General features: G+C 40.4%; 2 protein-coding genes across 2 annotated transcripts; both read left to right on the top strand.

The window, feature by feature from the left end:
• Positions 1-3151: 3151 nt before the first annotated feature.
• LOC5575185 (cytochrome P450 4c21) lies at positions 3152-6038 on the top strand. Its single transcript, XM_021853691.1, has 5 exons — positions 3152-3560; positions 3622-3874; positions 3930-4056; positions 4472-4669; positions 4737-6038. Exons 1-5 carry the CDS (start codon positions 3200-3202, stop codon positions 5337-5339), a joined length of 1542 nt encoding a protein of 513 aa, XP_021709383.1. The 5' UTR covers positions 3152-3199; the 3' UTR covers positions 5340-6038.
• Positions 6039-10977: 4939 nt separating this feature from the next.
• Positions 10978-21420, top strand: LOC5575186 (cytochrome P450 4c21). Its single transcript, XM_001655518.2, has 6 exons — positions 10978-11401; positions 11467-11719; positions 11783-11909; positions 20175-20363; positions 20425-20845; positions 20914-21420. Exons 1-6 carry the CDS (start codon positions 11050-11052, stop codon positions 21075-21077), a joined length of 1506 nt encoding a protein of 501 aa, XP_001655568.1. The 5' UTR covers positions 10978-11049; the 3' UTR covers positions 21078-21420.
• The last annotated feature ends 891 nt before the right edge of the window (positions 21421-22311 follow it).

Genomic DNA, 22311 nt, shown 5'->3' with positions numbered 1-22311 from the left:
GAAAAAAATCTAAACAAAGCCATACTGCCGTTTTCATGCTACGAATAATCAAATATGCGACGAAGAACGAAATATAGTTCCATTAAGATGCCCAATTGTCACTGTTTATACTTGAAGTAAAAATAACAGGCTTAACCAAATAAAACGTTTATTTTTATGAATAAAATTAAAAGTTCGCAATAAAATCAAAATTAATGGAAGATTGATCAACACAAATCTCACCTCTTGATTAAGAATTGTAGGATTGATTTAAGCATGTAAAAATCCGGATTTTAAGGTGAAGATGAATCGAAGCCAAAGTTCAAATTTTCAAGAGCACGGATCTAGAGAACCAAACATCCGTTTGAGCTGAAAACCTAATCGATTGGTCACCACCAGCTAGTGACCAATCGATTAAGTTTTCGGCTTGAACGGATGTTTGGTTCTCCAGATCCGTGCTCTTGAAAATTTGAACTTTGGCTTCGATTTATCTTCACCTTAAATGGAGTTGTGATGAGGAACAGGTGCTCCGCGCAACAATTTTATTTCAAAAAGTGCTCCCCGATGTAAAATGGCTGAAAACCACTGATTTATTATAATCTTGAAGGATTATTTCCCAGCAGAATCTTTGGAGAAGTTTTTGAGGGGGAGTTTTCGAGGTATTCCTAGAAGTCCTGGTAAAATTCGTGGATATTTTTTTCATTGGAAAAATTATGGACGAATCCTTAAAGAAATGATTTGAGGTGTCCCTGGAGTAATTTCTAAAGTAATTCTTGAAGGACCTACTTGAAGAATTCTGAAAGTATTCTGCAAGAACTTCAGTACAAGGTTTAGCAGGAATCTTGGAGATATATGTAGAGGAATCCTAGAAAAATCTGTGAATTATTTTTAGGCCTAATCTTTGGATAATTTCCTGGTGGAATCTTGAAAAGAACTTCTGGAGGGATTTAATCGAGGAATCCGTGGAGTAATCCCAGGACGAATCTTAAGAGCAATTTCTGGGTGAATTACTAGAGGAACACGTAGATGTTTACTGGAAGACTCCCTCGAAGAAAACGAAGAAAACTTAAGCCCAATGAATTATCATGGCTGCTTTATTAGTGGAAATTTTCGGTATTCATCTAAGAAATTTTTCCAACAAATTTTTTAATACAAAAAATAATTCCTGTAGAGACCCATGTAGTAATTCGTGGATAATATCTTGGGAGAATGCCATAAACAGTTTCTTGAGTATTTTCAAAGGCTGCATAAACAGCATTTAAGCTGAATAAGCTGTTATTCAGCAACCAATGTTACTTGGAAGTCCTAAAAACATCTATTCAGCAATCTCCAGAAAGAATCCTTACAAAAATCACAGAAAAAGATTTGATAAAATCTCATTACGATGCTCTGGAGGAATATCATTATTAATTATGTGAGAAACCTGGAGGAAACCCTCGAGAAATCACATTGTTTCACAGTAGAACAACCGAAACTCATCGAGGATTTTGTCAGGATCACTAGACTTCCATCCTTGCTGGATAATCTTCTAAAGGAATCCCCAGATAAATCTCACAAGCGGAACTACAGGAAAACCCCGCGCATTTTTATAGGAATCTCTGGAAACTATTTCAGAAACTCATTGAAACATTCTTAGTCTCTAAGGGGCCCAAATAGCCGCAGTGCATGTATTCTCATCGGTCGACGATTTTTTCGGGTTAGAAATTTTTCTGACATCGTCGAGAATGAAGCATCTTCGTGCTTGCCATACGATATACAAAAGTAAAAATGGTCAGGTGGAAGGAAAGCTGAATAAATAACTGCGGAATTATTTGAAAGAACACTCATCTAAGAAGTAGGCTCATTCCCAGTTTAGACGTTTCGGCAGAATAAAAAATCCTTTCAAATTTCCAGAAAAAATTGCTGATGAATCTTTTCAATAAATCTCAAAAGTATAGCTGGAAGAATATCTTAGACATCTGTTAAAGAATTCCTAGATTCAATTCCTAGATATACATTTCTAAAATAATTTCTTGGGCTACTCAGCAATGGAATATTTGGAGGCGTTTCTGGAGGAATCCCTGGAAGTATTTTTATAGATATCTATCTCAGGAAAAATTCGATAAGAAATATCTGGAAAAATTGATTAAAAGTACCAGTAAATTAGCTTTGTGGAATCCTAGGGAAAATTCATGAAGAAAGGAAATAATGCATTATTGAATATCAGAAAAAAGTACTACATTTTAACCATTGATAGAGTCTTCCGAGTAGATCTACGAAGAATAAAGAAACTCTGAGAGAATCCCTCGAAGGAATCCTACTAATTGATTAAAGTAGTTCCATGAGCAAGCTCTTGATGAATCATAAGATATTCCCGTATATATCGCTGTGGAAATCTTCAATGCAATCCTTAACTAGTATCATCAACAGGATTCAGTTCCCTATATTGAGCAAATCCATGTTGTCCAACCAAAAACAAAGTATTTCACTCAAGTTAATTTGAAATATGTTATTTTTTTTCGAATAAAAATACATGGAACTAAATCAATTTTTACTGTTTTGTAGAAGGGTCTCCACCAAAGTGAAATTTGGAACATTTGAAACAGAAGTTAATGTAGACCAGCGTAGAAATAATGTTTATTAGCACAAAATATATGAATAATGTTCACTGCGGGAAAACTCGTCAAACCGATTTTATCCACCGATTAGTGGAACTATGAGTTCAAGAAGCTTACGATGTGTCGAAGTATAACACTCCACTAGTGAGCTTGTGAGTGGCTTTCTGAACATCACGTGCTGAATAGTTCTGACTGCCTATTTTTCTGTTATACCAACAACTACACAGCATCGCTTTGATATAAATTCGGGCGTTATATCTATCTGCCCCTCACCAGTGCCAGTTTTATGATTGTACACATAATAGTCTGAGTGGTTTATAAACCAGTGGTTCGTGGATTATGATAGTAAGGCTATGGTAAGTAATTATGTTTTATGGATAGCGAATCGTGGAAAAAATGACGGTTTGTGCGAACTTTGCTACGTAATCGCGTTTTAACCCCAAGTCTGGACGCAATAACAAGAGGTTAATTGCTTTTGATATGTCGCAAAAAGTAACTTACAAGGAATTCAGAATGGTTGCGCTGTTTAATGACCTGCCTTATGCCTAATGTCTGCATTATCTAAATCTTCTGAATTTAGTCAGTTTCCGGCTGCTCGATCGGCTTCATCTTCCTCGGTCAAAATGTTGCTCATCCCAGTTTTACTTCTCATCGCAATTTTCTCCGCAACTTGGGTTCTTATCATTCTTTACATCAAGAGAAATCGTGCTTTTGCCCGCAGTCTAACTCTGCATCCCCCCAAAGTGTACTTCCTAGGCATGGATTTGACCATGGCAGTCGAAGACGAAGTTCAACGCTTCGAATCGGTTTGGCGAATGTTCTTGAGCCACGATCGGATGTTCAAACACTTACTTGGGCCCATCATGGGCATCGGGATCAGTCATCCGGATTTGATGCACAAAGTACTCTCGCATCCGGATTGCTTGGAGAAACCATTTTTCTATAACTTTGTGCAGTTGGAACATGGAATCTTTTCGGCTGAATGTTAGATATTGATGATTGCAGGATGATAAGAGCCCAACCTAACTTTCGTGTTCGATTGCAGATAAGCTGTGGAAAGGCCAACGGAAAGCGTTGAATCCAACCTTCAACATGAAAATATTGAATAGCTTCATTTCCATTTTTGAGGACTGCAGTTCGAGAATGGTGGCCGATTTGTTCAAATGCGCAAATGGGGAAACGGTTGACATGTTTCAATTTACTTCCAAGTGTACATTGGAAATGGTGTGTGCAACTACGCTGGGAAGTAACGTGCTGGAACGAGAAGGAAGTGATGAATTTCTACGGAATATGGAAGGGTATAAATGTGATTGAAGATATTTCCTGGTTTACTAAGTTATGCTTTTCTTGCAGATTATTTGAGCTAGTGGGCAAAAGAATGCTCAGTGTTGAATTGTTCCTAGATTCTATTTATCGATTGACTAGTTATTACAGAAAGGAGATGAAGATACGGAAAAAGATTGAAGAATTTTCCGGAAACGTAAGTTGTCTTGATACTCACATTAGGAGCGTCAAAAACTTGTATACTAAATTCAACGGGAAGTTTAACACGTGCCCAACATTAGTTTAGATCAACATGTTCAGTTTCATAATTCTGTGTCTTTGTCATCTTTTAAGATGAAGATACATCGAACCAAAATCTCGAATTTTCAAGAGCACAAATGTAAAGAACCAAACAATCGTTCGTTCTGAAAATTTGATCACTTACTGGCGGTGACCAATCGATCGAATTTTCCGTGCAGTTTAGAATTTTGATATCGACTCTGAAGATTTGGCAAAAATTCATTACGTTTGTGAAACATAATTTCGATATGTTTGTCTTGAACTTCTCGTTGTAAGTGCTTTTAAGAAATCATCTATAACACTGAGTTCTCATAAAACTACTCAACTCGCAGATAATCAGAGAAAAGCGACGAGAGCATATGTTCTGTTTGAATCAACAACACCTTCATAATGCATCAACCCCGAAAGAAGATGAAGATGATATTCGGAAACCTCAAATATTCATCGATCAACTGTTGTCACTATCCAACAGCAGTCGTCCGTTCACAGATGAAGAGATTTTGCATAATGTGTTAACCATTATGATAGCCGTAAGTTATCGCAAGAGTAATATTGAACAAACACCTCATAATAAATTTACAAATCTCCCAAACGCAGGGAAACGATACCTCCGGTCTAGGGGTGGCTCATGCATGTCTCTTCCTAGCCATCTACCCAAATATCCAGCAGAAAGTATACGACGAAGTGATGAAACACTTTCCTCCCGATGGGCCTAACGATCGCATATCCCTTGATGCCGATTTTCTTCGACAGCTCGAATACACAGAAATGTTTCTGAAGGAAGTTCTCCGCCACTGCCCGGTGGCTCCCACTGTGGCTCGTCAAAACTTGAAGGAACTGGAACTGGACGGCGTGCGCATTCCGGCGGGGAACACTCTTTCGTTTTCGTTCTTTGCGTTGCACCGGCGAAAGGACATCTGGGGACCGGATGCGGAAAAGTTTGATCCGGAGAATTTTGCACCGGAACGGTGCGAAAAGCGACATCCTTACGCTTTTATGCCGTTCAGTAGTGGGTCTAGGAATTGTATAGGAGGCCGTTATGCGATGATAAGTATGAAGGTGATGATAGTGTATATTGTGCGGAATTTTTCGCTGAAGACAAATTTGAGGCATTCACATTTAAGATACAAATTTGGAATGACTCTGAAGTTACCGTTTGCGCATGCTATACAAGTATATAAAAGAAACATTGAACAATGAATCTTCGAAATGAACTATATTTGTTTTTGTAGAATGCCATCGTGATTAAGTGAATATGATTCTAATTTTTATTCATTGTCATTGTCGTTTATGGGCTTCGGAATAGGGTTGTTCAAATTATTCAATTTTCGGAGAGATCAATTGTATTTGTATCCCTACATTTGTGGTTAAGAATGTTAAGAATGATATTCATTCTGATTCCACTTTAAACATTGTACATTAAGATCATTCCACATTAAGTCATTGAAAAAAAAACGGAACGCATCTCAGATTATTCCAAGTTGAAACTTTGAAGTTGAAAATTCCCAGTGTTTTTGCAAATGGTAATGTAGATGATTACAACTCGATAATTAGAACAGAGCTACATAAAAACAAGGAATTGTTAGCCATTGAATTTGGAAAATATGTAAGCTTTATTTTGTACGTTACAGTCGTTAAAATTTTGTTTTCTCGCAAAAAAGGGAATTGAAAAAAAATCCGAAAACACATGATAATACCTATTAAATAGAACGTCACCAATCCTTTTGTTATTTTTATTTCATAAGACTTTATCTTGGAAAACCTTCAGGGGACGCTTATTTCATATACGAAAAAACGAGAATCAAAGTTGTAGAAAGTGCTGAAGTTACCCGATTATGCACAAACCTCTGCAGCAAAAAAGTAAGTTAAATTAATAAGCAGCACAATCAAAATGAACCACCATTTCTTTGCTGTTCTTTTGAATAATATAGAAACATTAAATGTTAAAGAATAAAAAGTGTAGTGATTACATGTTAGCTACAACCATATAAGCCTTGAATTTTGTCATAAATTGATGATTGAACATAATTCAATACATTTATTTTTCGTTTCACCAAATTTACGGTTTCGTCAAATTCACGACAAATTTAATTTTGGGCCGTAATGAAATCGCAAAGGTACTGTATGTGCCTACTTTTTTTTTAATTTTTCGCTTTTAGACAATTGTCGTTGCAATTCATCCATAACTTCGTACAAGCAAAAACAAATTTTGGTATGATTTTATTTAAAAACAAACAAATAAATCAATAACAAACAAATAATTCATTCGGCACGGATAAAAATCTGATCCCCACACCATGATTTACAAATCATGAAATTCATAAATTGGTTAGGTCATAATATCAGGATCGCAAATCATGGTTCCTGGAGTCATAATCATGATTCTTCATAAGCGTAACATCCAGTGTGAAAACACTAAGCGGCGCACTTTGCTTCAAGTCATTCGTATCGATCACTCTCAATTCAAGATGACGAAATGGTTGAGTGGTAGAGTACGTGGCTTACAATCGGAAGGTTCTTGGCTCGAATCTCAATGTATGTTATTTTTAACTTTTTTTATTTTGTCGATCATAAACGGATGCGCGACTCAGCATTTTTGGCATTTGAATCATGATTCCGAGCAATCAGCAACAAAAACCTAACGCGTGTGTTGCGTTACGGTAATCTGACTCATGATATCATGAGTCCAAATCATGGTGTATTTTCATAACATGAAAACACATTAGAATCATGATATCATGAGTCATAATCTTGTTTTTGGATTCTGATTTCTACCCGTGGGGAATTGGGGCACAAAATGTGTATTATTAGTACTTAAAATCAGGCATTAAAATCATAATGAATTCAGAATTTTTTTGGATGATAACAACACACAATTATGCTTTTTGGGGGCGGATCTGGTGTTGTGGTTAGACCACACGCCTCTCACGCCGAGGAGGGATTATAATATAATATTATCCCATCCCAAGATAGTCACGAACAATTTCAGTGACGACTTCCTTCGGAAGGGAAGTAAAGCCGGTGATCCCGAGATGAACTAGCCCAAGGCTAAAAATCTCTTTAATAAAGAAAGAAAAAAAAACAATTATGTAAATAAAAGTGAAAAAGCACTTGAAAATGTATTGTTAACAAATTAAATCCAACATTTCGTATATATGTTGCTATCCATAATCACATTTTCCGTTAAAGCAATGCTGTGTTCCTTTTCTAAATTTTTATTAATAATAAAAAATAAACATTTTCATATACAGTCAACTCTCCCTTATTCGATATAGAAGGGGCTCTCGATTTGAGGATGTATCGAAAACACATATTTTTAATTTTTGAACTTTTCATTATTTCAAAAAAAAATACATTCGAAATAGTAATTTCAATAAAATAATAGTTACAATTTTAATGCATTCTCCTAAGAAATAGTTCAATATTCAAAAATTGAAAATTCTTATTTTCAAATGAGTTGAACGACTTCATTTATCAACATGATCATAATATTCAATTTCAAGAAATACATTGTCATTAGGAGGATATTTGTAACTTTTCATAAAAATGTCTAGTTGCACACGTTAACTTACTTAGAAAACTGAAATATATAGCATTGAGTTGATAAAAATTCTGAAATTCACACTACCGTGGTGAATCAAAATCCGGACGGTATCAATATCCGGACACTCTGATAACATTGATTAAATAAAGGAAAAAATATATGTTCATATGTTTAATTTTATGCATCAATTTTACCAGTTCGGGTTGATAATATTGTGATTGATTTCAAGTTTTTCAAAGGTGTTTTCAACATAAGGGCAAACGGAATTATTAATTAACAATACAGTGGCATCAAACTTTATAAATTTGGGTTAAATGCTATTATTTAAGTGTTTAAGTTGACTGTCCGGGTTTGAAGACGAGTGGCTTGAAATCCGGACGAGATATTATCTTGCTGAAATTGGCATATGTGAATGAAAATTTTGATAGTATCTTCAAGAGAAAACTTGCAGAAGATCTAGTTAAAGTGTTATGTGACCCCTTACTCCGTTTTCCTCTTAAAAACCTGTATTATTTATGTGAAACCGCAGTTCTAAACACAAGCGTCCACAGAAATTCTATGACTACAATTGAGGTAATAAAAACACAAATTTACTTATATTTCATATATTTTTGAGCAACGTAGAGTAAATGAGTACATCAATAACATAACAAGGTGGAGTTTGATTGGATAAAGGAACACTTATTACGTATTTTACGAAAATATTTCATGAAGTTATACAGCTGTCCGGATTTTGATTCACAAGTGTCCAGATTTCAGGACAAGGCTTGTTCTAGGTGTCCGGATTTAAGGACAGGACAAGAATTATTGATTTCACTATTCAAATGATAAAATCTTAATTTTCAATCAAAAACTCCTTATTGTTACTTAGATAAGATATAAACCTATATGTTGCAACACAGAACATTGTTTAATTCTAGAGATAATCTATTTAAAATAGAATTTGAACATAGGTCCCTGCTTAAGCGTCCGGGTATTGATGCAGCACGGTACAGTAGGCAAGCGCAGCAAATCACAGTCAGCGGAGCCATTGAAGCTCACGCCTATTGTTGCTGTAGGCAAAATGCCTTGAAAATATCAAAACACCCGTTGCTAAGGGCATTTCCCGCATTTACAGCCTTCAATGACAATACTGATTTAGAAAGTTCATATATTGCTGTGTGCGTTTGAAACGCAAATATCAAATGTGGGAACACCAAATGCGGTGTTTTTATAATCGTTGCTAGGTGTCCTTTGATTGTTTTGTGTTACCGCATTTGGAAGACGATTTGTCAAGATTTGCATCTCAAATGCAAACAGCAATACACAACATAGGCTACTTGATGGGATTCACAATGTTGAACTACTGTATTAGAAGAGCCACGTGATTTTCGCAAAAACTCAAGCCAACTACTATTATTCCAACTTTGGCATTGATTTAAGGAACATCAAGGTAAAGAGGTATCGACTTACCAGAGGGAAGAGACCATGTATTTTTGACTGTAAACCTGCTGAGATGCTGGCATTGTACCAGCTAGAACTACTTACCAGACAGCTAAAAAAATGATTCATAAACATTATTTTTGTTGAATGATAATAACACTGAGAAAAAAAATCTTGCATTCGAGTACGGCTCCCCCAAATCAAATCGAATATTTACGGCGTGATTTCGGTGATGTGTCGCTGCATGTACAGTAGTGTGGGACAAAATTTAGATTCTCGCATCAGTCTCCTTTCTGGATTGCATTTAGGTCCCATAACAACTGTGCAAAATTTCAGCTCGATTGGAAAAACTATATTTACGCGCCAGCCGTTCAAAGTTTGTATGGGATTTACTATGGGAAAACTTACTTTTACAAAGAAAAATCGCCAGACGTCACCCATTGTCCTCTATAAAAATTCTAAACATAGACCTCGATAGGTATTTATATGATGAACAATATTGCCGAAGACCGCGAAACAATCCGACACTTGTGAAAAAAGTGATTCAATGAAAACCTATTGGCAAGGCGACGTTGATTAACACGTAAAGGAATAACAATAATAACAAAATCGGGCAAAATTTCCGAATAGTCTATGTTTAATAACTTTTTTTATAAGCATCAGATTGCTTTGCGGTCTTCGGCAATGTTGTTCATCATATAAATACCTATCGAGGTCTATGTTTAGAATTTTTATAGAGGACAATGGGCGACCTCTGGCGATTTTTCTTTTTAAAAGTAAGTTTTCCCATAGTAAGTCACAAATTTTGAACGGCTGGCGCTAAAATATAGTTTCTCCGATCGAGCTGAAATTTTGCACAGTTGTTATGGGACCTAAATGCAATCCAAAAAGTGGACTGGAGCGAAAATCTAAATTTTTCATATAACCGTGTCCCAGGCTAATGTACAGTTTGATGAGCGTGTCTAAACTACAGCGACACGATTTCGCAATGATTCAGCTAACACAAGAAAAAAAAATCGAATGGTATAATTTTGAGAAAATCGCCTTTATATATAAACTTACGTTGCATCACTATGATTTTTTCTTTCAGTGTATTTTTTAAAATAAGCTTTGAGTGATAAATTTCTAAATTATGTATATATATTGATAGGCTTTGGTCAAAACGTAGTCTAAAATAATTAATAAATTATTATAAGAAATGTCATATATCAGCTTCTAATGCGCATAATTTAATTTTAATTACACAGCATCTACGTGATTTACCATTAGGCTGAAAATGCTTTATGTGGTAAACTGGCCATTTATGTGTAAGCATCTATCAGATAAGTATTAAACTCTAGTATCATTCAACTCACTGCATCTGAACATAAATCTGTTCAAGTCAAGGAAACTTAACGTCCTCCAGGGGCAAATATCTAAGAAAGGTCATGTACAAAATATATAGAAATTATTTCGATTCAATCGTTTCGAAACAGCTTGCGACCATCACCTAATCATCTTTCGAAGTTTTCTTGAAAAGACATTTCGTTTGCTTCAGTAGGAGAAACCAACCCAAAATGTTTGCAAAAATCTAACAAACGAGGTTGATTGATATCAAGGTTGACTGAATGCAGCGGCCAAGCCGCTTGGAAAACTAATGTCAAGCGTTAACGACCGCATACACCGCATAGCATCGAATGCTTCAGATGGAAACCCATATATTAGTGGTATGCTTCCGATGCTATGTGATGCATGGCGAGCAGATTTTCACATCCGCTTTTCAGTGACGCTTATCTGTGTGGTGTCAATGCCTTTGGCTCAATTAATCAGAGTGTTACCTTTACTTTTCGTGTTGAAAGCCCAAATACTCCACATAACCGTCTGACCTACCGAACGTTGAAGTCTACATTAGACACTGATCAGATGTCACCCCGCAGTTAGTGCGACCAGTACGTGCAAACCAAAATGTTCCTTTTTTTACTGCTGGTCTGTGCCATTTTGGCGTTTTTCGCGATTCGTGATCATCTTCGCAAGACTCAGGCATTCGCGGAAAATCTGCCGATAGTGGTTCCGGAAAAATCATTTCTCGGCATAAACTACGATCTGCTCGGGTTGAACGATGAAGAACGGTTCGAGCTGGTGAACAGAATTTTCTTGCAGCAGGATCGCCTATTTAGGATGTCGATCGGACCGATGCTCATTCTGGGAGTAAGCCATCCGGATCTGGTGCAGAAGCTTCTATCGCATCCGGATTGCTTGGAGAAACCCTTCTTCTACGATTTCGTCAAGTACGATCAGGGTATTTTTTCTGCCAAATGTGAGTTTTGTTTGGATGAAGAATATGTGAGTGGATTTTGGATTAAAGTGTGTGCTTCGTTTCAGTTAAACTGTGGAAGAGCCAACGGAAGGCCCTTAATCCGACGTTCAATCTCCGAATCTTGCACAGTTTTGTGCCAATTTTCGAGAAGTGCAGCAAGAAACTAGTGAGCGAATTGGAAAAATGCAAGGACGGGGATACGGTGAACATGTTCAAATATACCTCCCGATGTGCGCTGGAGATGGTTTGCGGAACAACACTTGGAAGTGACGTGCTGCAGCGAGACGGGAAGGAAGTGTTTTTGACTTCTCTGGAGGAGTGAGGGATAAAGAACTGGGAGATTTAGTGGGGTTTATTACACTGTTGATATTTTGATTCCAGATTGTTCTTGTTGGTGTCACGACGTATGTTGAGTATGCATTTGTACTCGGATCTGATCTACATGATGACTCCGCATTACTGGAAGGAACTCATTCATAGAAAACGGTGCAAGGCGTTCACTAAGAAGGTAATCTCTTAAATTGGACATATGTTGAAGTTTTTGTCTTCCAGTGTTTCTGTGTACCAGTTCTACAGTCTTAAGTATTTTAGTGTTTCCATCCTCTGTTGGTCTTTTTTTTTCCAGTATTTCAATGTTTTACAGTTCCAGAACTCTAAACTGCTATAAGCATAATGTTACAACAATTACAACTAATTTGGCAATCATATCTCTATCTATCGATATTGACTACCTCTCCCCTAAAAAGTAAAAAAAGCTGACTGCAAAAGTCAAAACAAATAGTATAGGAGAAGAGCACTAATATTCGACCCATTCATACGATTTTGTCCTGCTTTTTATGAAAGTCTGAAAATTGACACAGAATTCTTGTAGGTCGTAAATTAGTGCTTTTCTCCTACTACATACCAGTATTAAAGCCATAAGCTCTGCTTCCTTTTTTGCCGACCCTAGTTCATGATCAATCAATCTGTTTTCCTGATTTCTAGACTCCAGTCTCTTAGTTTTTGAATCGCCTTTCCATCTTGGCGTCCCGTTATCCAACCTTGCAGTGTTCTAGTTTCTCGTCTTATATTATAATAGTCTTCAAATCTTTGAGTTTTTCCTTCAGTCTTCCAGTGTTTCAGTGTTTTTTCTTTCTAGTCTTTCATTTTCTTATATTTCAGGAATATAGATCTGTAGTATTCCAATCTTCCTGTCTTCGAGCCTTCTTTTTTCAGAATTCCAGTCTTACAGTCTTGCAGTTTACTTGGTCGTCTAGTCTAACAGTATTCTAGACTACCAGTCTACCAATATTTCAGTTTTTTAGTTTTCCAGTGTTATTGGCTTCTTGCCTTTCAGTCTTCTAGTTCTTCATATTTCCAGTTTTCCAGAATTCCAATCTTCCTGTCTTAAGCTTTCCAATTTTCTTGTGTTCTTGTTTCCCATCTTCCAGTCTAACAGTCTTCCTATTTTTTGTGCATTTGACATGTCCAACGTTCCATCCGTCTAGTCTTTTAGCTTTCCAAACATTCAATCCTTCAAACATCTAGTGTTGGAGGCAACCTTTCATCTGGTGCAGTATTCAAATATTTCAGTCTCATAGACTATTATTCTTCCAAACTACCTGATTTTTTTAGAATTCCAGTCGTTAGATTGGATAACCTGTATTTCAGTTCAACAGTCTTCTAATCTCTTGGTCTTGTGGTTTTTTAGTATTTCAGTCTACCAGTCTTTCAATTTGCAGGCTTATAGTTTTCTAGCCTTCCAGTTCTAAAGTCTTCCAGTCTTCCAGCCTTCCAGCCTTCCAGTCTTCCAGTCACGAAACCATGGGCTACCTACAATGATTACCAATTGGATTCATAAAATGCTCAAAAACCGACATCTCTTCTCGACATTGCGTCAAGCAACGATTCGAAAATTGAATATTTGTGGATGCCCCCAAGGGGGAGTCTTATCACCACTTTTGTTTTTTTTTTTAAGGCAACTCAATAATTGCGGTTATCTAACTTATGGATTTGCCGACGACGATCTAGCTTTGATAGTTGGTATGTGCATAAGCACCCTATTCGACCTGCTGCAAAGTGCTCTTCAGGTAGTCGAGAGTTGGTGTCGCCAATATGGCCTTTCGGTTAACCCGAATAAAACATCTATTTTTCTTTTTACGGAAAGACGAAACCGCGATGAAATTCGACCTTTACGCCATTTTGGCATTGAGATTAATGTTACCGATCAGGTAAAGTATGTCGGAGCCGTTCTAGATTCCAAACTTTCTTTCTTCAAACATTGATTTCAGAGTCAAAAAAGCTTGCATGGCCTTCGGTCAATGCCGGCCAGTCTTTCAGCCTTCCAGTCTTCCAGTCTTCCAGTCTTCCAGTCTCCCAGTCTTCCAGTTCTACAGTCTTACAATCTTCCAGTCTTTCATCTTGCTCTGCTTCTCTGTCTCCTTTCGTTGATCATCCTTCTTCTTACTTCCTTCTCCTCCTGAATTTCTCTGGCGTCGGAGGTTGTTACGTCCGAACTGATGGTGCCCCGACCTCCGGCGGCTATCGCAGGGGATATCTTCGTTTTCTTTCTTCGTCAGACTGACTCGAGTGCCGAAGTCGGTCAAACGATTCCGATTGGGGGTTCACTTCCGGTTCATTAGCGCCTCGACGACCCGATGCCAAGCACTGCTCTTTGCCTCTCGGTTCGCTGCTCTTCCCAGTTTCTCTGCAAGATATACGTTATCTCCACCACCATATTGTTCGCCAGATTCCAAAGGTTAGGATCGCTCATCATTTTGCTTACCCTTCTGTCTGCATTGAAGTCCTGTCCAAATGCAGCCACCACCGCGCTTCATTCCATGTTGAACCTCGGGCAATCGAAGGCAACATGTACCGGCGTTTCCTCTCTCTCATTACAAACGGGACATAACGGTGATAGTGCGTGGCCGAACCGATGCAAGTACTGTTTGAAGCAACCGTGAGCTGAAAGCTCACTTCGTTTTGCTCCAGGTGGACATATTCGGGATGAGTGTGTGGGTCCACCTACCTTTCTCAGATACATCTCATTCTTGCTGCCACCTGCCTAGTGCCTCCGACAATATCACTCGATGTCTTCTCCCAGGGTGATGCAAATCGGAACCATCCCGGTGATCACACATGCTGTCTTCGACGATATTGTTCTGTATACACTGGCTACTCTCATGGCCATAAGCTGGAACATGCTGTTGAGCTTGTCCCGTTTGCGCTTGGTTTGCAGTGCTGCACCCCAGGCCCGAACTTCTCAGTATCGACGATGATACGCTAGTCAGACGACGCCTCTTACTGATTCTAGGACCATAAGCGTTCGGCATGATCCTTATAAGTGCGTTGGTTGCCTTTGCCGGCTTCTCACAAGCAAAGTCGACGCGGCTGTTGAAGTTTAGTCGATCATCTATCATCACGCCCAGGTGTCTGAGCGACCGCTGTGAAGCTATGATATGTCCCCGACGGCAATCTAAGCGTTTTGAATCGCTTTACGATTGCTGACTAGTAGCACCTCCGTTTTGCGGTTGGCTATCTTTAGCATGACTCCATTCATCCAGTTCTCGACCATGCCCATTGCCTCCGAGGCAAGCACTTCCACTTCCTCCAGCGGTTCGCCTATTACCGCTAGGACGACGTCATCAGCAAAGCCGACGATCTTGACGCCCATGGGTAACCTCAGTGATAGGACCCCGTCATACATCCCATTCCACAGCGTCGGATTCAGTATGGACCCTTACGGAACTCTCGCCGTTTCGCATAACTCCTTTCGGCTCTCGAAGTAGCTCTGCAGAATCCGGCACAGATAGTCAGGAACCCGCATTTTACGCAGCGTTGTGGCCTGGGAAGTGACCTTCGTCAAGGAATTTCTGCATCACCATCCGGAACATATCCGGGTACGCTAGGATCGCCGTTTCAAGTGTCACATTCGGTATTCCATGTAGTCCGGGGTCCTTTCTCACCTTCAATGTTTTACAGGTGCTACAAGCTCGTCATTGCAGACCTGACGATCTTCGGCGTTTGCTCCTTCCTCGTCGACATACGGTGTAGGTGGCCACGGTGTCAGATCATGCGTTGGGAAGAGACCCTCGATAATAACCCTCTGCTTTTCAGAACACGGTTCAACCGGCACTGATGGACCCTTGACTTTCGCCATGACCACTCGATAAGCGTCCCCCAGGGGATAAGTCAGCTGCTCGGCATAGCATCTTGTAGCACTCAGACTTTCTCAGTGTTATCCCGCATTTGAAAGCAGCTCTGGATACTTGGAATACAACCTTTCGCCGCTCTTTGACTTCTAAGTTCTTTGCTCTCTGGTAACGCTTCCTGACTTTAAGGCAATCAGCGCGGAGGGCGCTCCACCAGTACGCGGGAGGTCGATCGTTGCGGGGCTCCCGTTTTCGAGGCATCGTTGTATCACATGCCCTTGCCGTCGCTGTTGCCAGCCCTACCGCATTCAAGTTCAGGGCATCGCTGTCGGTGCGAAGTGCCTCAACGAACAGATATTTGTCGAAAGCATCCGTCTTCCACTGCCGGTCGTCAATTGTGTTCCTCTGCACTGCCGCAGTGTTTCGCTGGCCAAACCTGTAGCGAATTGTTTGGTAATCGCTAAGTGTGCTCTTCACTTAACCTCCAGTTCATGTTGCCCGTTGATGAGCTACAAAAAGTTAGGTCGATGATCGACTTCCGAAAGGGGCTAACGGTGCCTTCGTTGCAGCCTCCACTAGGTTGTAGCCTCTGGCATTACTTACCCTGCTACCCCACCCCATGGCATTGATGTCACCTCCAATCAGCACTGGTTTCCAACCAACTAGCTTGTCGGTCATTCCCTCTAAAATCCGACTAAATTCTTCGATCGTCCATCTTTGAGGCACGTAGGTGCTGCAAAAGTAGATTCCGGTTCAGCTATTATCGCAACGTCGCACTTAGTTTCTGTTGTCGACTGCCACAACAGTTACTGTGCGGTGTCGCAGTGATTCAGGTTGATCTGCGTTACCTCCGTTACTGTTGGGCTGCGATCGTCTTTTGGTATGCAGGCAATTGACCCGTCAAATGGGTGTTTCCTTCTCTGGGTGAGCAGAGCAAGCACCTTGGTCGATTCTTGCAGTCTGTCCCAAAGTGTCCTCTTTCTCCACATTTCCTGCACAGTTCGGTTCTGTCCGGACCTTTACACCTCGCTGCCGGGCAGCCTATCTGCTCGTGTGACGAGTCTCAGTGAACATATCGACCAGCCCAATATACTTACCTTCATCAACCTCGAGTGATCAGGTTGTTGCCCTCCTTGAGCAGCGTTGTTGCTCGTTTCTGTAATGAACATTGACCTGATGCCCTATCCTCCTGAATCCCTTCCTCCTTGTTGTCCTTGTGCTCACATTTCAGTCTTCCTGTCTTCCAGTCTTCCAGTCTTTACAGTCTTCAGGTCGTTCCAGTCTTCAAGTCTTCCAGTCTTCAACGTTTCCAGTCTTCCAGTCTTCCAGTCTTTCCAGTCTTCCAGTCTTCCCAGTCTTCCAGTCTTCCAGATTTCCATCTTCCAGTCTTCCAGTCTTTCCAGTCTTCCAGTCTTCCAGTTTTCCAGTCTTCCAGTTCTTCCAGTCTTTCCAGTCTTCAGTCTTCCAGTCTTCCAGTCTTCCAGTCTTCCAGTCTTCCAGTCTTCCAGTCTTCCAGTCTTCCAGCTTCGTCTTCCAGTCTTCCAGTCTTCCAGTCTTCAGTCTTCCAGTCTTCCAGTCTTCCAGTCTTCCAGTCTTCCAGTCTTCCAGTCTTCCAGTCTTCCAGTCTTCCAGTCTTCCATCTTCCAGTCTTCCAGTCTTCCAGTCTTCCAGTCTTCCAGTCTTCCAGTCTTCCAGTCTTCCAGTCTTCCAGTCTTCCAGTCTTCCAGTCTTCCAGTCTTCCAGTCTTCCAGTCTTTCCAGTCTTCCAGTCTCAGTCTTCCAGTCTTCCAGTCTTCCAGTCTTCCAGTCTTCCAGTCTTCCAGTCTTCCAGTCTTCCAGTCTTCAGTCTCCAGTCTTCCAGTCTTCCAGTCTCCAGTCTTCCAGTCTTCCAGTCTTCCAGTCCTTCCAGTCTTCCAGTCTTCCAGTTTCCAGTCTTCCAGTCTTCCAGTCTTCCAGTCTTCCAGTCTTCCAGTCTTCCAGTCTTCCAGTCTTCCAGTCTTCCAGTCTTCCAGTCTTCCAGTCTTCCAGTCTTCCAGTCTTCCAGTCTTCCAGTCTTCCAGTCTTCCAGTCTTCCAGTCTTCCAGTCTTCCAGTCTTCCAGTCTTCCAGTCTTCCAGTCTTCCAGTCTTCCAGTCTTCCAGTCTTCCAGTCTTCCAGTCTTCCAGTCTTCCAGTCTTCCAGTCTTCCAGTCTTCCAGTCTTCCAGTCTTCCAGTCTTCCAGTCTTCCAGTCTTCCAGTCTTCCAGTCTTCCAGTCTTCCAGTCTTCCAGTCTTCCAGTCTTCCAGTCTTCCAGTCTTCCAGTCTTCCAGTCTTCCAGTCTTCAGTCTTCCAGTCTTCCAGTCCTTCAGTCTTCCAGTATCCCAGTATTGCAGTCCTCCAGTTTTCTTCCAGTCTTCCAGTCTTCCAGTCTTCTAGTCTTTCCAGTCTCCCAGCATTTCAGTCTTTCAGCCTGTACGACTAACAGTGTTCCAGTCTTTCAATCTTTCAACGTTTCGATGTTCAGGCATTTCAGTCTTTCAGTGTTCTAGTCTTCCAGTCCAGTCTTCTAGTCTTCCTTCAGTCTTCCAGTCTTCCAGTCTTCCTCCAGTCTTCCTCCAGTCTTCTTCCAGTTTTTCTTCCTCTAGTCTTCCTACAGTCTTCCTCCAGTCCTACTCCAGTCTTGCTCCAGTCTTCCTCCAGTCTTCCTCAAGTTTTCCTACAGTCTTTCTCCAGCCTTTCTTCCATCTTCCTTCCATCTTTCTAGTTTTTCTTCAATCTTTCTTCTTCTCTTGCTCCAGCCTTCCTCCAGTCTTCCAACAGTCTTCCTCCAGTCCTACTCCAGTCTTGCTCGAGCAATCTTTCCTTCATCTTCCTTCCATATTTCTAGTCTTCCAGTGATCTATTATTGGCGTTGCAGTCAGTGTAAATCAAGAGCTAATTCATTTTAAATGTTCGACGTTTCGATGTATTTAACACCGAAACATTTCGGACATTTGAAACGAATCAGCAGACTGCAATGCCAATAACAGATCACTGCCAGTTCCCTCAGTCGATAGCATTCCTCTTTCTACTCTTTCTCCAGTCTTCCTTCCATTTTTCTCGAGTCTTCCTCCAGTCTTGCTCCAATCTTACTTCCTGTAGTTTTCCTTTAATCCTACCCCAATATTCCTCCAATATTTCTTTCTTTAGTCTTCCTCCAGTCCTACTCCAATCTTGCTCCAGCCTTCCTCCAGTCTTTCTCCAGTCTCACTCCAGTCTTCTTCCAGTTTTCCTCCAGTCATCTACTAGTATTCCAACAGCCTTCCTCCAGTCCTACTCAAGTTTTGCTCCAGTTATCCACCAGTCTTTCTCCAGTTTTCCTCCAGTCTTCCTCCAGTCTTTCAATAGTCTTTCTCCAGTCTTCCTCTAGTCTTTCTCCAGTCTTTAAGTCTTTAAGTGCTTCCCTAGTTCCTCAGAACGTTTAGGTTCCCCATCCACTGCAGGCAGCCATCGTATTTGTGGTATTACATGAAGTTGCCTAATCAGGTAGATTCCTTACTGAATATTATTTTCGCAATTCTTTCTTCCAATATTCACACTTAGTGACCAGCCCACTGAAGTCTGCCGTATTATACACGCTTCATGAAATTTGCTTCTTCTTACACCTGATATAAATCGTGATTTATGTGTCTGCGCCACAAACCATTTTCTAGTGTCCCACCGAGAATTGTCCGCAGTACTTTTCGCTCGAAAATACAGAAGCCTTTTTGGTCTGTCATTTTCAACGTCCACGCTTCTGTCACAGCATCAGTATTTTATGCAGGGCGTATTTTGTTTCCGTTTGCAAGTTGCGGGACCTAAGCTGGCTACATAATCCACAGCTATTCGATGCTGCAACTAGTCTTCTCACTTCGTTTCCAAGGTAAACAAACTTATCGACAATTTCGAACACATCTCCATCAAACACAACCTCAGCACCAACACCACTAGACCTACCTCTTTCTCAACCTGCAACCATGTACTTGGTTTTGATAAAATTAATGGTCAGCAAGCCTATCCCCGCAGTATCGCTCTTCAGAGGCACGAAGGCCCCCTCCATTGACCAGCGATCGATTCCAATATGGTCAATATTATCCGCAAAGCAGAAGATAATAAGCATAAGCGATCGTTAGATGATAGTGCCGTTTCTCTACAAGCCAGAACCCTTAATAGCACAATGGATGTGCAGTATTGAAAAATTAATTATTACGATCGTTTTCTTGCCTCAATCCGCCTAACGTCGCAAACGAAGTGGACAACTCGTCTGCAATCCGAACGCTTGATTTGGAATCATCCAGCGTTGCACATATCAGCCTGATAAACTTTGTCGTAAAACCATGTTCAGACGTTATCTACCACAGCTCATTTCGTTTCACTCAATCGTATGCGGTCTTGAAATCAATAAACACATAGTGCTTAACTGCAAGTTATACATCTGAAATTCATCTTAAATCTTTCATAAGGTAAAAATCTGGTCCTATGTCCAGCGGCCCTTAGGAAAGCCAGCTTGGTATTCGCTGACGCAGGACTTCTCTAACGGTTTCAGTCTGTAAAACAAGTGCTTGACAGTATTTTGTACGCTGAATTCAGCAGACCAATCCCTCTGTAATTGGAAAATTCCAGTCTGTTCTTGTTTCTTGTTTTACAGATTCTACAAGAGAAAAAAGAAGCACGCCGCTATGGAGCTACTCCCGAATCAACTCCGGATTCTGACCCGGAAGCGGACGATTTTAAAAAGCCACAGATTTTTATCGATCAGCTTCTCTCAACGTCCGAGAGTAGCCGACCGTTCACCGACGAAGAAATCTTTCACAACGTATTCGTCATAATGGTTGCTGTAAGTATGCAAGCCTAACAATTCTTCATTCAACTCAAGCATTCTCCAATCCAACTCTCAGGGCAACGACACATCCGGACTGGCGACGGCTTACGCGTGCCTTTTCCTCGGTATGTACCCGCACATACAGGAGAAAGTCTACGCCGAAGTGATGGAGCACTTCCCCAACGAGGATGTGGAAATGACTGGAGATTCGCTGAAGCAGCTGGAGTACACGGAGATGTTCCTGAAGGAAGTGCTGCGGCACTGCCCGGTGGCAGCCAACATTGCTCGGCAGTGTATCAAGGACATCGAAATTGATGGCACACGCGTTCCGGCGGGAAATTTGTTCATTTTCACGTTTTGGGCCATGCATCGACGGAAGGATATTTGGGGACCGGATGCGGATAAGTTCGATCCAGACAATTTCCTACCGGAGCGGGTTCAGGCCAGAAATCCAAATGCCTACATGCCATTCAGTTCGGGTTCGAGGAATTGCATCGGTAAGATCATCTTCTTTGAGTAATTTTTTTTTAATTAGTTATGCGAACATTTACATTATTCATTTTAGGTGGCCGATACGCAATGATTAGCATCAAAGTGATGCTTGTGTACTTGTTACGGCGCTTCAAGTTGCACACAAATCTGAAACATGAAGACTTGCGTTACAAGTTTGGTATCACCTTAAGGTTATCGACCAGTCACATGGTTCAATTGGAGAGGCGAAAGTGTTAGTTGATTGTTATATTATCGAAACATGCACATACAGACAAATATAAATAAACTTTTTGATTCAATAGTCATTAGCACATTTAAGTGTATGAGTGCTTCGAGCGTATGTGTTTATGCAACTCGGAGGAAATAAATGCATAGTATCTCAAAAGCATTCTGAAAGTAATGCATTTTCACAGCATGTCGACAAACCTTGGTTGAGAATTCTGTTCGCCAAACTTGCCAGTTTATATAATGTTAATCAAAAGATCTTGGACACTTTCAGCTTAGCTATAACATTCATATGATAACATATCTGTAATATCGTCTAGAAATAATTAATACACATAAATATAGTTATGTTGAGAAGTCCAATGAATCAATACAAATGTTCAAAAAATCGGAAATAAGGTCTTTGGTGTTACTTTTTCCATCAGATGTGCAACCCTCATTGTTAAACTAGCCAATTATATTCCCTTAGGTTATTAACAAATAATGTTACCAGTAGACTACTGTTAATCGATCCTATCTTTACTTTATCGATTGGTCACTAGCTGGTGGAGACCAATCGATTAGGTTTTCATCTCAAACGGGTGTTTGCTTCTCCAGATCCGTGCCTTTGAAAATTTGAGGTTTGGCTTCGATTCATCTTCACCTTATGTCAAGCAGGTGTTGATGCTATCGTTAGAAACATTTTTCATCCAGGAATTCCTCCAAATATACTTCCAGAAGTTCCTTCAGGAATTCCTCCAGAAGATTTTTCAGGAAATCATCCAGGGTTTCCTTCAACAATTCCTCCAGGAATTCATCCATTCAAGATTTTTTCCAGGGTTCCTTCAGGATTTACTCCAGGAAACCTTTCAGGAAATCTTCGATGATTTACTTCAGGACATCCTACACGTGTTCCATCAGGGAGTTCCTTCAAGAATTCCTTCAAGAATTCCTTCGGGAATTCCTCCGGAAGTTTCCAGGAATTCTTCAGGATTTTTTCCAGGAGTTCTTTCAGGAATTCCGTCTGGAGGTTGTTCGGAAATTCCTCCAGGAGTTCCTCCAGATATTCCTTCAAACCTTACTCCAAATATTTATGAAGGAGTTCCTTCGGGAATTCCTTCAGGGTTATTTAAGGAATTCCTCCCGTAGTAGCTTCAGGAATTTTGTAGCAGACCTTCCTGTCATTTCTATCAACCTAATACAAAACACGTTCTAGCTGCATCAGCAAGAACGTGTCACTCATATTCATCAACACCTCCTTTGTGAA

Source organism: Aedes aegypti, chromosome 3 (assembly GCF_002204515.2).
Source record: "Aedes aegypti strain LVP_AGWG chromosome 3, AaegL5.0 Primary Assembly, whole genome shotgun sequence".
NCBI classification, from domain to species: Eukaryota; Metazoa; Arthropoda; class Insecta; order Diptera; family Culicidae; genus Aedes; species Aedes aegypti.
The sequence above is the reverse complement of the archived record's forward strand: the minus strand, read 5'-3'. Positions and strand labels throughout refer to the sequence as shown.